The sequence below is a fragment of the Geotrypetes seraphini genome, chromosome 4 (genome assembly GCF_902459505.1).
Source record: "Geotrypetes seraphini chromosome 4, aGeoSer1.1, whole genome shotgun sequence".
Classification (NCBI taxonomy): Eukaryota; Metazoa; Chordata; class Amphibia; order Gymnophiona; family Dermophiidae; genus Geotrypetes; species Geotrypetes seraphini.
In genome coordinates this window covers 188,216,955-188,233,321 of record NC_047087.1, presented here as the reverse complement: position 1 = coordinate 188,233,321, position 16,367 = coordinate 188,216,955, and the positions used below count along the sequence as shown (strand labels likewise).

At 41.9% G+C, this 16,367-nt stretch overlaps 1 protein-coding gene across 6 annotated transcripts in view; it reads right to left on the bottom strand.

Moving 5' to 3' along the window:
- Nucleotides 1-374: 374 nt before the first annotated feature.
- ASCC1 (activating signal cointegrator 1 complex subunit 1) overlaps nucleotides 375-16,367 on the bottom strand; it is a 155,807-nt gene continuing 139,814 nt past the window's right edge. For all 6 annotated transcript variants that reach the window (XM_033942359.1, XM_033942360.1, XM_033942356.1 and 3 more), the window contains one exon: nucleotides 375-2,988. In XM_033942359.1, coding sequence (XP_033798250.1) covers nucleotides 2,872-2,988 — 117 coding nt within the window. In that variant the 3' untranslated portion in view covers nucleotides 375-2,871. The remainder of the gene's footprint in view (nucleotides 2,989-16,367) is intronic.

The following is a 16,367-nucleotide window of genomic DNA, read 5'->3' as shown; positions in this document are numbered from 1 at the left end:
CTCAAGGCACAGACTCATCAGTGTCTCAGGTAATGGTACCCAGGCATACTAGAGGAGATAGATTATTGTAAGCCTTGAGTGGGGGCTGGAAGAGGAAGAAACCTTTCTACCAAGAGAACTGCACTTGATGTGTTTCCTTTTTCTTTTCAGGATGGATCCAGCCCAATTTTCTTCATGGTGGGAGGAGCAGAAGAGACAAGCCCACAAGAAAACACAAATGAGTGCACAAATGGCGCACAGATCACTGTGCATAGGAGCGACATTTGGAACTTACCAATTTGCTACAGAACCTCACCCAAGAGATAAACTTCACTAGCGCTACTGATGCAACAACCAGTGGTCTGTTAGGAGCTCAGGCACTGAAGCCTATAAAATTGTGCAAAATGACTGTTTATTTATCGCTCACCCTTATCCAGGGTGAGTTACATGTTAACATACAAAATAAAACGTTGAAGATATTGAAAATTTTCTTGTAACCTTTGAGAGAATAGCTATGGCAGCAGCAGAAGTTAGACAAATTACTTCTACTGTTCAGTTTAGGAAACAGCTAAAAGCATATTTTTGTAGAGGCTTTTGATACTTGATGAAATTGACATAACATACATAACACTATTGTAGCAAAGTTCAAGTTATTTTTGTTTTTAGCTTAGGTGGTGATCGGAGGGACACTTTACAGAGGTTTATGAAAGCTGTTGAAATTGCTGTTTCATATGGTTAGTATGCTATGTGGTTTTTAATAATGTTATAAATATTTTAAGTGTAATTTGTTGATAATGTTAGAACTGTGTATGCTTCAAGTGTAACCCACCTAGAATTGCTATCTAAAGCAGGATATATTTTTTTTTAATAAATAAATCTTTCCATTATTTGTGCTCTCAACCCATTTAAAACCTGTGCAGACCTCCTTCACTGCCTTTTTTTTTTAATATATGTTTATTAGCAGTGAGGTAACACTGACTCCAGGTGGGCACTCCTTCTTGTATCTCTGCTGATGGCCTGTACCGAGGGTTCACTGCCTTTTAATACAGAGGGAAGATCTGAGATTTAGCAAACATGGGCCACTGAGGGCTAGCCCCATGGCTCATGAGCAAGCTCCATATGCTTTCATGTAGAACTGAATTTGGTCTCCTGGACCAACTGGGAATGTGGGGTCATAGCTACTGCTCTATGGCAACTTCCAGAGTCAATATCAGTCAAGTTGCTGAGAGAAATACAGCTTGTGAACCCTGGCCAAAGACTGTTGCTACATCAGCTGGGCTGAGATGGGAAAGGGATATAAACAATGAGAAAGGTTCATGGCACAGAGTCCAACAGAGGCTGACGCTAACGCTAACTGAGCTGGATATCCAGAGGAGCAGGACAATGTTGGCTCAGAAAAATATAATCTTTTAAAATTACTTTTACAAAATGTTTCAAAAGCAAGTATAGACTTTTGACTAGATAGATGTTTATTTTTAATCCCATTTCCCTTCCTGCCCCTTCTAGTCCAGTAATCACAATAGTCTTTTAGGTTGAAGTATGTGGCCAAAGTTCCCTCTTGAATGCAACAAGCGTTGTATGTCATTTTATTGTAAGTTGCTTAGATTTTAGGCAGGATATAAATTTTAAAAATTAAGTCAGTCAGTCAGTGGCACTGGGTGATAGCAGAGACTCCTGCACTAGTGAGGTTGAGAATATTTACCTCCTATGCACCTCAAGATCTTGGAAATCATGCTCAGGTTTTCCCCAAAGTAATACACATGAGTGTTTCTTGGTCTTTATTCCAGCCTACGGCCTATGTCAATTAACAATATAACTATTTATTGAATCAAAAGAAAATATATAACAAATTCAATTCAGCCTTTCCCTACCATTCTTTTAAAATTAATCTGGACATTAACAGAAGAGAGTAAAAGGACAATTCTATAAATTGGCACTCATATTTACATGTGCATATGGATGAATGGTAATATTCTGCTTAAACACTATTCAGTAAAGACCTGCTTAATTTACTTAGTGGTTTTTGCAAGGGGGAGTAAACAGGGGAGGGGCATTGGTGGGACATAGGTGTGATGCTGTACTTGGGCTCCCGCACTAACTCTATGGCTGATTTAAGTGCAAGCACTTACACACTTGTATGAGAGGCCACTGAAAAGTTCTCAGGCCATCCAACAAAGTTGGGGCAGTCTCCATTAAGGGCCACACACTTAGTCCAGTGACTATCTACTTTTTTCGTTCTTTTCGTACTTTTTTCGAAAAAATATAGAACGAAAAAAGTTGAAAATGGCTGGACTATGCGTATAACCCTCGATGGAGACTGCCCCAAATTTGTTGGTTGGGCTGAGAACTTTTCAGCAATCCCTCATACTCTATAAAGGAACATAGACTGTACCCCTACTAATAGCAATTGGACTCTCGAAAAAAGTAAAGACCTTAGAAGTAGAATTAGTTGAACTGTCTTCTTTCAACTATACCATTGTTACAAGATGATTTCTGCAGGCTCTTAGATGTTACAAGAATAGAAATAATTTAAAAATCCAAGTGATATCTGAAAATTAAATTGTGCGGGAAGGGAAAAGGCAGGAGAATCCCTGAAAATACATTTCTGCAAAATCTGTGGAGCTCTGTATTCTCCACTTTCCATTACAAGAAAAGCACTGTAGTATCTAATGAGTAGGTAAGGTGGAATAATGCATTGTGCTGATAAGGTAGAGTATTTTCAAGATCCTAACTTCAGACTTATAAGCAGTAAATACTGAACTTTGAGTATAAGGCAGAGTGTGAAGAGTGTATTCCTTTAGTCATAAGCCTCCTTCCCATGTGCTGTTTTAAGCAGCAAGGAGCAGATGGCAAGGATTGTAACGAAGTGGAGGATACAGAACAGTGCATGCGTCAAGTTAAAGTCATGTGACCAGATGAGGTGTAGTAACCAGAACTGTCTGTAGAGAACCTCTGTGAGATGTGGACTGTCTTCAACTCCAGTTCACCAAAGACGAAATTCTCAAACTTCTGAAAGAGACATAGAATTTAGAGTCAGAAGAGCAAAACTCTGAAGTCTGAACTATGAGCAAGATGGAAGCAAAACAGTAGTAACATGGAAGAATAAAATAAAAAAACTTCTGTTTTCTTTCTTTCCTTCTGAATATTTAGCAAAGTTGCTTACTCTTAATGGGGGCTCTCTTTAGACAGCAGAATAAATCAGGCACAGAAACAGGTGGCATTATTCAAAAGAACCAACAAAGTCTTAGCTTTCAGAGCTCAGGAAAATCTAAAAGGATTTTAAGAGCTTACACAGGAGTTCCTGTGCAAGTCCAATGCCAAGCCTAGGGGTCAACTCCCCAGAAGGTGGGTGGATGAGTATGCCAGATCTATTTATTTTTACCTTATTTACTACCTTCATAAGGAGAGCTGACCAAGGCGATGTTTACCAAGTATAGCTTGAGGTAGTAAACTGATATTATAGTAACAGCATAAATATTGTAAAACTCACACTTAGAACAGTGAGGTAAACTTGGAAACCAGCAAAGAGAGTCAAAATGTCCAGGGCTTTATTCTCAGTATTCCCAGATGTGATTCATAGACTGTGGACCTTTACAGGAGAAATTCTTCCACATTATGCTCAGTGCCCATATAACACTTTACCTTAATTTTGATTTTTTTTTTATTTATCAAGTTTCATTCATCTTGTACAAAAACTTGTACAGAAAAGATTGATATAGTCCAATTCATATCCAAGGAATAAAACTATATAAAGAAATATAATAGACTAATTATCCTCAAGTCCACCAGTTTAGATCCAAAATTACATAGAACAGAATTATTAAGGTATTACTAGATTATCTAGAAAAGAAAAAGGCAAATTATATCATCTGACGCCTGGTTCCCAGGGAATATCTATATTCTAAGAGCTCTAAATTTCATACTCCTTCAAGGCGTTTCATGGACAGAAAAGCAGTAAGGTGAGGAGGTTCAAAGAACACATTTTTCAAAGATTGATATCTCACTATACATTTGCATGGATATCTCAAATAAAAAGCTTCTCCAATAACAGTAACTCCTGGTTTCAAAAGCAAAAATGCTTTTTTGTTTGGGGGGACCCCCAAGCTCCACCCCCAAACCCTGACCAATATCTGACCCAGACACGACCCCCATAATAGTACTAATTGTAATACCATTTTTTCCATTCATTTTTCAATATACACACAATATAATCTTATTAACAATAAATAATGGTTAACCACAAAATTAAACTACACAAAGCACACTATGTTTCTCAACATTCATTCCTATGCAAATATGGGACCACAAACTAAAAGTACTAATATTATATATAGATATACGAAACTCTAAGATTCAAGACACTGCATGCAGTACAACCCCAGCAAAATAGAAACAAATGCATTTCTTCCTTAATAGTGCAAAATATAGACAGCAGATGTAAATTCCCAAAATTGGCACAATTCAATCACTAAATTGAAAATAAAATCATTTCCCCTACCTTTGGTGTCTGGTGATTTTGGTTTTCAAACTATCTTTCCCACTCTCTGGCTGCACTTCCTTCTGTCTGTGCTCTTAACTGTGTATCCAGGGCCACCTTATCCATTTGCTGTTTTTCTCTCCTTCACTCTCTACCATAAATCCATCTTTAGCATTAACTTTTAACATTCAACTTTCTTCCATTTTTCTGCTTTCTTCTCAAAATCTACTTTTCCATGCCTTCCCTTTCCATTTATTCATGTGTACCATCTCCTCCCTCTTTCTTCTCCCCTACTCCAATCTATCCATAAAAAACATTTCTTCTTATCTCTTACCTGCCGCACCCATTGCTGTGGACCATCTCCTCTCTCTGTCTCCCCTTCCCCTCCATCCCTTTGCAACATCTCATCCCTCTCCCATGGTCAGACATCTCTGTCTTCCCCCTTCCCCCCTCATATGGTCTGGCATCTTTCTCCTCTCCTTCCCATAGCCTGGAATCTCTCTCCTCTCCCATGGTCTGGCATATTTCTCTCCTCTCCTTTCTGCAGTCTGGCATCTCTCTCTCCCCTCCTTCCCTTCTATTCTGTGGTCTGGCATCTCTCTCTCTCTCTCCTTCCCATTCCAGTGGTCTGACATCGCTCCCTTTTTTTGGGTCATCTCTCCTCCCTCCCAGTGTAACATTTCTCCCTCCCTCCTCTCCACCACTATCATGTTCAACAATTCTCCCTCTTTATTCCTTTCCCCATATACATCATCTCTCTTTCCCTTTCATGCCAAACACCTATGCAAGAACCTACTAACTAATTCTGCTTCCTTATTGGATCTTTTTACACACCTATGTCCAACAATTCTCAATTCCTTTTCCCTCCCCCACTGGCAGCATTTCTTTCTCTTCCTTCCCACTACTCCACCTGTGCATCTCTCTTTTCCTCCTTTCCTACCCCCCCCCCCGAGCCCCTGCATTTGTCCTTCCCAACCCTCTCCCAGTATGTGCAGTATCTGTCTTCCCAACCCCCTGAGCATCTGTCCCTGTCTTCCCAACTTTCAACTCCCTATTCCCTGTACCCAGCCTCTCCCTGTCAGGCTCTGAACTCAGCCCCCTTCCCTCCCTCCCCCGACAGGCTCTGCACCCAGCCCCCTTCCCTCCCCCTCTGTCAGGCAATGCGCCTAGCCCCCCTCTCTTTTCCTACCCCCCCAGCCCCTACATTGTCCTTCCCAACCCTCTCCTAGTATGTGCAGTATCTATCTTCCCAACCCTCTGAGCATCTATCCTCCCTGCCTTCCCAACTTCCTACCCCCTGCACCCAGCCTCTCCCTATCAGGCTCTGCACCCAGCCCTCTTCCCTCCCTCTCCTGTCAGGCTCTTCACCCACGGTATCAGTTTTCTTCTGCCCCAGCCCCTTCCATCCCAACCCCTGTCAGGCTCTTCATCTGCAGGAATGGCTTTCTTTTGGCACTCTTGCTCGGCGCTGAGTGGCTTGTTGACTGGCTCCCACAAATTCTCACAATTTGCACCATATTGGAGTTTTGGGGGGTACCCAGGAAGCCCTTTAACCTGAGGCTCCTTTTTTCTCCAGTGGTTGAAAGGGTTTTTCACTGCCTGGGTAGTCTGAACTCATATATTTGCATATAAAAAAATTTCTTTGACATAAAGATTTCCCCAGACTAGCAACTAAGTCCCATAAAAAATCAAGAGTAACTTCAGGAGGTTTAATCAAGGAAAACTTTTGCAATTGTAAATTTTAGTCTGCTCACCAGTTTGTATTTCCTCTCGATTACCTCCGCTGGAATCCAACTCCCGCTCAGAAATTTGTATACTCGCAGAATCCTTTGATGATCCATCCTGCAATTGAGGAAAATTCAGGCCTGCTGATTTTTCCACACGAACCTCCGGGTCAGGAACTGCCACCAACATCGGTATACCCTGGCCACACTGTGGGAAACTGGCATTCTGCGGCTGAGGGGGAGAGCTCTACAGTCAGGGTTCAGTGTGGTATCCAGCCCAGGGAAATCTGCCATGCTTCCGCTCCATGTCTCCAGCAGGCCTCTCTCTGACATCATCTCAGTTTGCAGCCTTCTCAAAATGTTTTCCAGCGAACCCAAAGCCATGGGCTCGGGGTGCAGCAAGGTGCCGCCGGCACTCCTTTCCTACCACTTCAGCATTGAAGAAGGGTTTCCTGGAGCCCCAGGGTCACACCACACAGAAGAAAATCAAGAGAAGACCAGCCACACGTCAGGTGAGTTTGGCCATCTTGGATCTCCCACTTTACCTTATTTTCATGGCTAAGTACTTGCATTTCCTCCAAAGACTTAGGAATATTTGTTTACATACTGAACAATAGTAAAGAATATGGAACACATACTCATATGATATAGCCTACAATGTTTTTGAGATGGCACTGAAAGTTTCTGCCAATGGTGCTGTAGGTTCTCAAGGCTTGGAGCCTCTTATATCTCAGGGTAGGCATGCACTATAAGCTTACTGATTTGTCAGGCTGCAGAGAAATATCTTTAGAAATAATACTATCAAATACATCACTGAAAATATTTCAAAATGTTCACGACCACCTTCAAACCACTCTCCATTTCCTAAAGGTACTATAGTAGACCACAAAGATAACCATGTTTTTCCTTAGAAAAGGTTGCTTCTAACCAGGGGAAGACTGACAGGGATCAGGGCTTCCAGGCAATAAAGGTCATGTCCCCTCCCCCCCAACTACTACTACTTATCACTTATATAGCACTGAAAGACATATGCAGCACTGTACATTTTCACATTAATAGACGGTCCTTGCTCAGAAGAGCTTACAATCTAACTTGGATAGACAGCCATGACATATAGGGTTGGGGATGCAGAACCCAAGGTGAGAGGAGTTAGGAATCAAAAGCACTCTCAAATCCAACCCAGATTACTAGTTTTGCACTGGATACAACACATAGACTCTTAAATTAGGAAGTTGAAGAAACAACATGAATAAAACTATTGCAAACAAGGCACTCCCAGCCATTTCCAGACATCTATGGTTTCTGTCCGAGTACCTAGCAGCACTTGCCTTTTTTGATGATAGAATCGCACCAGAAACGCAGCTAAGCGTGGTGCGAAACTTGCAGCGTTCACAGTTGCCAGACATTCCATGACGTATCATGCATACAGATGAAACAGAACCTGTGACCTTTGAAAGTCTTGTAACACAAAGAACACAGTCATTTTTTGATCTCTTGATTGAAGGAGGATCGACAAAAGAACAAATATTCCTGAAGAAACATCCCACAGAGTGGACTGACAATCCAGGTTTCAAGGAACTTTGGAATTGGGCATCCAAACTGACTGTTGTTAATGTTGCAGCAGAATGAGAGATAAGCCTCAGTGAAAAACACAATACTTTGACAAAAGATGAAGAACAGAAGCAATTTGTTCTTTGGCTAGTGGCCAGCCACCGAAAAAAGTTTTTTGCATTTGATTATTTGTCGAGTGCATAAGAATTACAATATACTATTAAGCCTAGTGGTAGTTTTAGAAAACAGCTAGGTGGGGCAACCCCTAATCTTTGTTTAAGTGAGAAGACTGGAATAAAAAGACAAGGAGACCTGGATAGGAAATTTAACAAGAAATCAAGGCAAAGACCTAACATGAATCAATCATAGCCATTCTTATTATATCCAACTAGAAGACCATTTCATATATAGAAAGGTCCTGAAGTGGTCATGACTAAAAAATAAACAAACCCATACTTTTGTCTCACCAAATTTAACTGAACATTTACAGGGATAGCAAAAAAGGTGCTCCAGTATTTTAGTCTCTTGCCTTGTAGTGAGAACCACTTTTTGCCTCTCTTGAGTTAACTTCATAACATCCAAATAAATCTAGATTTTTGGCCTTGAAACAATGTCTGCACATTACAAAAATAGAGTTTCATCACATGATTCAGGTCTTATTAAAAAACAAATGATACTAACAAAAGTAGCTCTTTCAGCGACTTCTGATATTGATTCCTCTAATATTGTTGATAAATTATTTAAATCAATTCTGGCTTCCTTTAATTGCCCTCCTGATTTATCTTCTGAAGATCTAGTAGCATTTCCAGGGAGGTATAGATTTACATTTAAGTGTTTCAATCAAATCTGTTTAGGAAAATTCACAATATGGAGATTTAATCTCTTATTATACTGTAATTTTCAAGTTGCTCCTTAACAGTTGTTGCTTTAAAGTCTTGTAAAACTTTAATGTCTTGCATCCACTATATTTGCTAATGCTTTCACTTTAACAGATAAAAGTTTTTACCTCAGATTTAGATTCAGCAATTGAGGCATCAAGTCATTAAAGTTCCTCCAGATATGACCTAGAGCAGTAGTCTCAAACTGAAACCCTTTGGAGGGCCACATTTTGGATTTGTAGGTACTTGGAGTGCCGCAGAAAAAATAGTTATTGTCTTATTAATGACAATTTTGCATGAGATACTCTCTCCCTTCCTCTCCTGCCGGGGAACATTCGGGGGGGGGGGGGTGGGGGGGGAGGTTGAGGTGGCTTCGGGCAGCAGGGACTGGGCATCCCTACTGCTGCCATTGTTGCTGGAGGGGGGGGGGACAGTTCTAGGATTCTCTAAACGGTGTTGTTTATGAGACACCAGTTAGAGAATAGTGCTTTTAGGCGAAGGACTGGCCCCTCCTTCGCCTAAAAGGTCTTGTTTTGGGCGTTTAGGACTTAGGTGATTTTTGGTCAGGAATGTGTTCTAAACATACACGTAGTGGCAGTCTGGACATTTCCCTGCTGCCTACTTTGTGCGCCCTAGGGACTTAGGCCAATAGGGGACTTAGACATTGTTTTTGATTATGCCCTTCCATATGTCCAAAATATATTTTCAAAAATCATCTATCTGGACGTCCAGGCGGTTGATCGTCTTGATCGCCAGTACGTCTATCTTTATACCACATTTTCGACCAAAATTTAATCCAAGTCCCAAACATTCAGAACAAGACCATTTGGACATGGGAAGGGTCAGCATTGTGATGGACTGACCACCCAGACATGGCAGCAGAGAAGTAGGGCACCTTCACAAGTGTGCCAGATAAACATCTCACCAGAACTCCCTTATAGATTATGATAAGCCCTGCCAAAACCCACTAGTCTACAACCCCAATAGCCCTTATGACTGCAGGTGGCACCTATATGGCAGTAGAGTAGGGTTTTTGTGGCCTCACAATTTCCACCATAAATGTAGTGGTTAGAGTGGCTTATGGGCCTGGGTCCTCCTCTCTGTGGTTCACTAGTCCCCCCCACCCCCCCCCCGCCCCCGGCTACTTAAGACACCTGTATGCTGCTCTACTAGGCTTTCCTATACCAGGTGCTGATGTTCTGGAGACAGGTATGTACATTTTTATTCTGATCTTTGTAGGGGTGTAAGGAGGTCAGTGATTACAGGGGGGAATGTGATGGTCTTTACTTTGTCTCTGCAGTGGTTATCTGGTTACTTTGGATACCTTTTTGGCACTAATACATTTTTCACATCGTCTAACTTACAATGTATAAGTTTCATCCAGGAAGTAAAACATTCAATTATCCCTGCAGGACGACTAAGTCTAGGTCGGCCCACATCCTACCCAAATACCATCCTAATCACTCCTCCAGATACGCCCCTTTCAGTTCTGGGCGCACAGCAGCATTCAGAGGCCTAAAAAGTCTCTCAATGCGTCCAGAAATTTGGTTTGTTGGCACTTGGATGACCTGTCTTTTAGGTCATCCAAGTGCTAACTTGGGCGGATTTTTAGACATATTTAAGGTTTGATTATAAGCCCCATAGTATAAATAGTATCCATAATTTATTAGCCAACCTTGTTCACAGACGTTTTTGAGTTTTCCTGGGGGAAAAGAGGATGAACCTACCTGCTAACACTTCCTTTCTCTAGGTGGAGAAACCAAGCGCTAACCCAGTAAGGGACCAACAGCGACTGCCTTCAGGGGCCTGCAGCCAGGTTGGGCCAGGGCCGCCTCAAAAAGGGGTGTTACACTAACACACCCTGTAACTTTCCCAGGGCAAGACCTCCACATGGGGCATTCTTGCAGAATGTCTGGTGCATTCCTAGCAGCATTAAAAGAATGGCAATGTTCAACAGGCCCATTGTCCTTAAAGGAGGCAACTCTCAAACACTGAGCCTACAGTAAACATGAAAACTGATAGGTTTATATTTGCATATAAACATTTACACTTCAAATAAAAGAAGAAAAATAAAGAAAACCACCACATTACAGAAATATAAAAGAAAAACACAAAATTAATCTAAGCTTACCTGCAACAATTCCACAACACCTAAACCCCCATCTATTCTCCTAGTTTTATCTAAAATAGATTTTTCTAGATAGATAGAAAGAGTATACATGCCACCCTGATACCAAGGATATGTTTACAAGGAAAACTTAACAAGAAGAAAGCCCCTATCTCTAAAATCCATAGCTTCAATTGTAGAAAAAGCTTTCTGTTTGGATGGCATGTGATCCAGCTGGGAATACTAGTACCCTCTGGACACAAAACACATTTTTCTTCTTAAAATGAGCTTCTAATACCAAAGGATTATCACTTTCAGTAGATTAAGAGTAGGATCTTGTGTTGATGGCATCCTGTGAGTCCTCCAGGAAGCCAATTATATTAAATCTTTCCCAAAGGTTCTAAATGATTTAATCCCCCGTCTTTTGAGTCAATGGCATATAACAGTGACCTGCAACCTTTTTCATGTAAAGGGCCATAGCGTGAATACAAGAAAGCTCTAAAGGCCAGGGCTAGCTCAAGGGACTATGGCACCCTAAACCAACTTTTGCATCAGCAGCACACCAACCCCCCTCCCCCCAGTGATCCAGTAGATCCCCCTTCTATTTTATTTCTCCTCCCTCCCCATGCTGTGCAGTTCCCTTTTGTAAGAATTTGGATTATAATGCTCCTGTTTATTCTTATTTCTTGTGTAACATTTCTTCTTATCAATGTGTATGAGAACATACTATATAATCTACCCAGAATAAAGGGTGAGAAAAGAGATCTGTTTCTGTGCACAGTTTGTGGCGAGTTCTTTGGTACTGGTTTTGTGTTTGAGATAATTGTGAGGGATAAATGACAGGCTCCTTTGCCTGTGCTAGAGTTTGTCCTAGTCTCTTACAACTGCTAATAAAGGGCATCAAAATCCTGAATCCCAATCCAACACCTCTCCCTCCCTGCCTGCTGGACTGGGATTTTGGTGCCTTTTATCACTGGTGCCCTGGGCCAGGGGCTCACATGCTCCATAGATTCAGTCCTACCATGGGCCACCAAAAGATTTCAAGCTTACATATGCCACTAATTTTGCTTGATCAGACTGGATATTAAACATTAAATATTAATACTAGTATTGATTCTAAAACACTTAGAAACATAGAAATAGATGGCAGATAAGGGCCAAGGCCCATCTAGTCTGCCCACCCTAATGACCCTCCCCTACCTTTGCCTAGTGAATAGAGCCCACGTGTCGATCCCATTTGGCCTTAAAATCAGGCACGCTGCTGGCCTCAATCACCTGCAGTGGAAGACTATTCCAGCGATCAACCACCCTTTCAGTGAAAAAGAATTTCCTGGTGTCACCTCGTAGTTTCCCGCCTCTGATTTTCCACGGATGCCCTCTTGTTGCCGTGGGTCCCTTGAAAAAGAAGATATCTTCTTCCACTTCGATGCGGCCCGTGAGATACTTGAACGTCTCGATCATGTCCCCCCTCACTCTGCGCTCCTCAAGCGAGTATAGCTGCAGTTTGTCTAATCTTTCTTCGTACGGGAGATCTTTGAGTCCCGAGACCATCCGGGTGGCCATTCTCTGAACCGACTCCAATCTCAGCACATCTTTGCGATAATGTGGTCTCCAGAATTGCACACAGTATTCCAGGTGGGGCCTCACCATGGATCTATACAATGGCATAATGACTTCCGGCTTACGGCTGACGAAACCCCTGCGTATGCAACCTAGGATCTGTCTTGCCTTGGATGAGGCCTGCTCTACCTGACTGGCAGCCTTCATGTCCTCACTGACGATCACCCCAAGTCCCGTTCTGCTACCGTTCTTGTTAGGATCTCACCATTAAGAGTATAAGTCTTGTATGGATTATGGTTGCCTAGGTGCATGACTTTGCATTTTTTGGCATTGAAGCTGAGTTGCCAGGTCCTAGACCAGCGCTCCAGTAGGAGTAGGTCGTGCATCATGTTGTCGGGCATTGAATCTTCGTCCGTTGTGCATTTTCCCACTACATTACTTAGTTTGGCGTCATCGGCGAATAATGCTATTTTACCTCGAAGCCCTTCTGCCAAGTCTCTTATAAAGATGTTGAATAGGGTCGGTCCCAAGACCGAACCCTGTGGCACTCCACTGATCACCTCCGTCATTTCTGAGGGGGTGCCGTTCACCACTACCCTTTGAAGCCTACCACCAAGCCAGTTCCTAACCCATTTCGTCAATGTGTCACCTAATCCTATAGAACTCATCTTGTTCAGCAACCTGCGGTGTGGTACGCTATCGAATGCTTTGCTAAAGTCCAGGTACACGATGTCCAGGGACTCCCCAACATCCAGCTTCCCCGTCACCCAGTCAAAGAAGCTGATCAGGTTGGATTGACATGATCTCCCCTTAGTAAATCCATGTTGACGGGGGTCCCGTAGATTTTCCTCATCCAGGATCTTATCCAATTGTTGTTTGATCAGAGTTTCCATAAGTTTGCTCACTATAGATGTTAGACTCACTGGACTGTAGTTTGCTGTCTCCATCTTTGAGCCTTTTTTGTGGAGTGGAATGACGTTAGCTGTCCTCCAGTCCAACGGGACGCTTGCTGTACTTCAAGGATATAATTTAAAAACTCACTTTATTTTGGATTGTCAACAGTAGCAAATTCCATAAATGAGATATCTGAGTAACACACTTAGGATATTGTTTGCAGTTGCTATATATTTTGAGAACCACGATAATGGTCTTTGGGGCCTGCATGTGACTCTGGGGCCATGCGTTGGAGACCACTAGTATATAGTAACAATTATTCACAGAAATCTTTTCAGATTTAGAAATAACCAGAATTTTGATAAGTTACTGTTGAGACTCTTTTTAATACCAAATATTGTGTTTCCCCAAAAATAATACCTACCCCAAAAATAAGCCCTAGCATGATTTTCTATGATGCACTTTTTAGGTGGGGATGGGCGGGGATTCCTCGTGGGGACGGAGGGGATTCTGGTGGGGACGGGTGGGATTTCTGTCCCCGCGCAACTCTCTAGTCTGGAGTTAGCAGTGGAGGAGAAGGGTACGGATAGTAGGGACTTACCTGATGAACAAGGTTCACAAGGAGAGAGTAGGGGGAGATGTGAGGAGAGATACTAAGGAGCTGCAGAGTGAATGCACTTGTAGGTATGTAAGAGGAGTTTGAACTACGTATAATTGGAAATGGATGGGAAGCCAATGAAGTGAGAGGTGTAATGTGAGTATAGTGGCTCTTGTGGAGTATGAGTCATGCAGCAGAATTTTGAATGGACTGAAAGGGAGAGAGATGGTTGAGCGGAAAACTGAGGTGAAGCAAGTTACAGTAATCTAAGTGAGAGGTGATGAGGATGTGGATAACTCTTTGGTAGTGTACTACCCCCAGATTTTAACCGCCTTTATCCTTAAATATTTTTCTGACAATTACTTGCTTCTGAAATGTTTAAATCATTCCCTCTTAAATTACTTTGAGCCCTGTTACCATAAATTACTTTGCCTTGGCTGAGATTGGATTAGTTTCTGCGTTGTGTAATGTTTGTGACATCACAGCCAACACAAACCAGTCAGATACAAAAAAATAAAGTAATTTATGATACTCTTTCTGCTTTTATGGACTCGGGGAGAACTCTGTTCTTGTCAGAAAGAACATGATAAATTAGCTACGTAAAACTGTTCAGGGAAGGAAATGGCACACACAGTAATGCTAATGAGCACATCACAGCATCCAGCAACTCTCTGGTTATTGCTCTGTCTCCCTACAGAGCATAGTATCTCTCCCTGTCTCTCTTTTTTTGTTTTTTGTAGTTCCAACCAGGAACCATAAAATCTCACAGTAAGTTGACATTGCTGCTATATCAATGAAGAGTAACAAACTGATATTTTTAGATTGCCTCATCACAGGAACACAAATATTAACAGCAGCTGACAAGGCAGAAAGAGGGCAATGGATATATCAGGGGATTTGAGTAGCAGCACAGGTGTATATAATAATCATGATGTATCTCTACATTTGAATTATAGAAGCCACAGAAGTCTGTTGGAGCTGAAAGATGAAAACAAAATGAGCTGTTCCAGTGCCAGAACACGGTACATAAGTGTGGCAGACGGACGCTCACATTTAAGATGCACTGTGCTTACCTAGCTTACTGTGGCACGAAGCCTAATCGCCAGTGCTGTGCATCCTGCCTTTTCCAACAGGAAGTCATCAGAGGAGATGTGAGGCAGCAGTGTAGGAGTACTGGGCTGTTTAGGAAGGGCTCACATCAGCATTCTGCAGAAGAAGGTCTATTAAGACTTAACAATAATAATTTTTAAAAATTCTCACTGAGCTACTATTTTTTTCTGGTAAAATCTTCCTCCAGAGAATTTTTCATGGAAATAAGGAAGCATGGTACTGGGCTCTCAGGGTTTCTTAAAAAGAAACACTTTTATAGACTGGAAACACACTTGCTGTCCTTAAGCTAGTGACTGAAGGAATGAAAGAACAGAGACCACTTAAGAAAACGAAATATTACCATCCTGAGAGATATGTGACAGATTAAAGCATGATGCCTTCTATATTTGCTGCTAGGTCCACAGCTACTGTATTCTACCAGCAGTCAGCTTTATAAGATCTTAAAATAACATTTTAGGAATATTTGAAAAAAAGTCTAAGATTGCCATCTAAAATTGGTAAAATGTGATTTTAATGAAGTATACGAAGCTAGCACTAGGGGCACCAGCAGAAGAAAGTAGGGAAAATCAGCCTCTTCTGACTCCAGCTTTTATTGTTTATTTTATTCTTGATATACCGCTATTTTCCTACATACGGATCAATGCGGCTTACAATCATTTGAATAAGAAAGGAACTCCATTAAAAATAAAGGAAAGATAAGGCAATCATACACATGAACACACAAGATATAGGTTTAGAACAAAATCAGAATAAAAATAGAACTAACAAATCAAACAAAAAATTATTTGTCCTGCCCTCTTCCAGGTGCCAGTTAGGAAAAAGGGGAAGAGCAAAGACATGTATCAGAGGTGTGAGGTTAAAATGCCTTTACATACAGAAACATTTTCAACAGTGTTTTGAATTTTGAAATGTTAGTTTCCAAGCAGATATAAGGGGTGAGAATTTTGATTAAAATTAACTGATCCAAGATGGCTGCTTCTGTCCGACTGCTGTGTGGACGCCTGTGATTGCCTCTCTTGTCTTTCTTTCGGGGTGCCGAAGAGAAGAGGAAAAAGCGTTGGTGGTGCCTCCCGGTGCTTAGAGGTTACCCTTGCTACCGTTGATGATTTTTTCAGACGCCGCCCGTAAGGTATACCGGCAGAGAGTAGTGCCGCGATGAATACCCCTGGGCTGGATGTTACTATGAGCCCTGACTTCAGGACGCCACCTCTACAGCCATTGCTGTTGGGAGCCAGCTCACCAAGAGATAAGAGTACACCCAAAGAGGAAAAGCTCTCGTCTCGAGAGGCCAGTGTTTTGAAGGGCTTGCCGGCTGAAATATCTGGGAGTGAGTTATTCCTCCTGAATGAACCCACGGCTGGGATATTTGGAGCTATGGAGGATCAAGGCTCTAAGGAAGTAAAGCAGTTGAAAGAACAATGTCTAAGCACACCTGTAGTTTCCTTTTTTTCCTGTTAAACCCCCACAAGTCACCCTTGAAGCCCTTTGG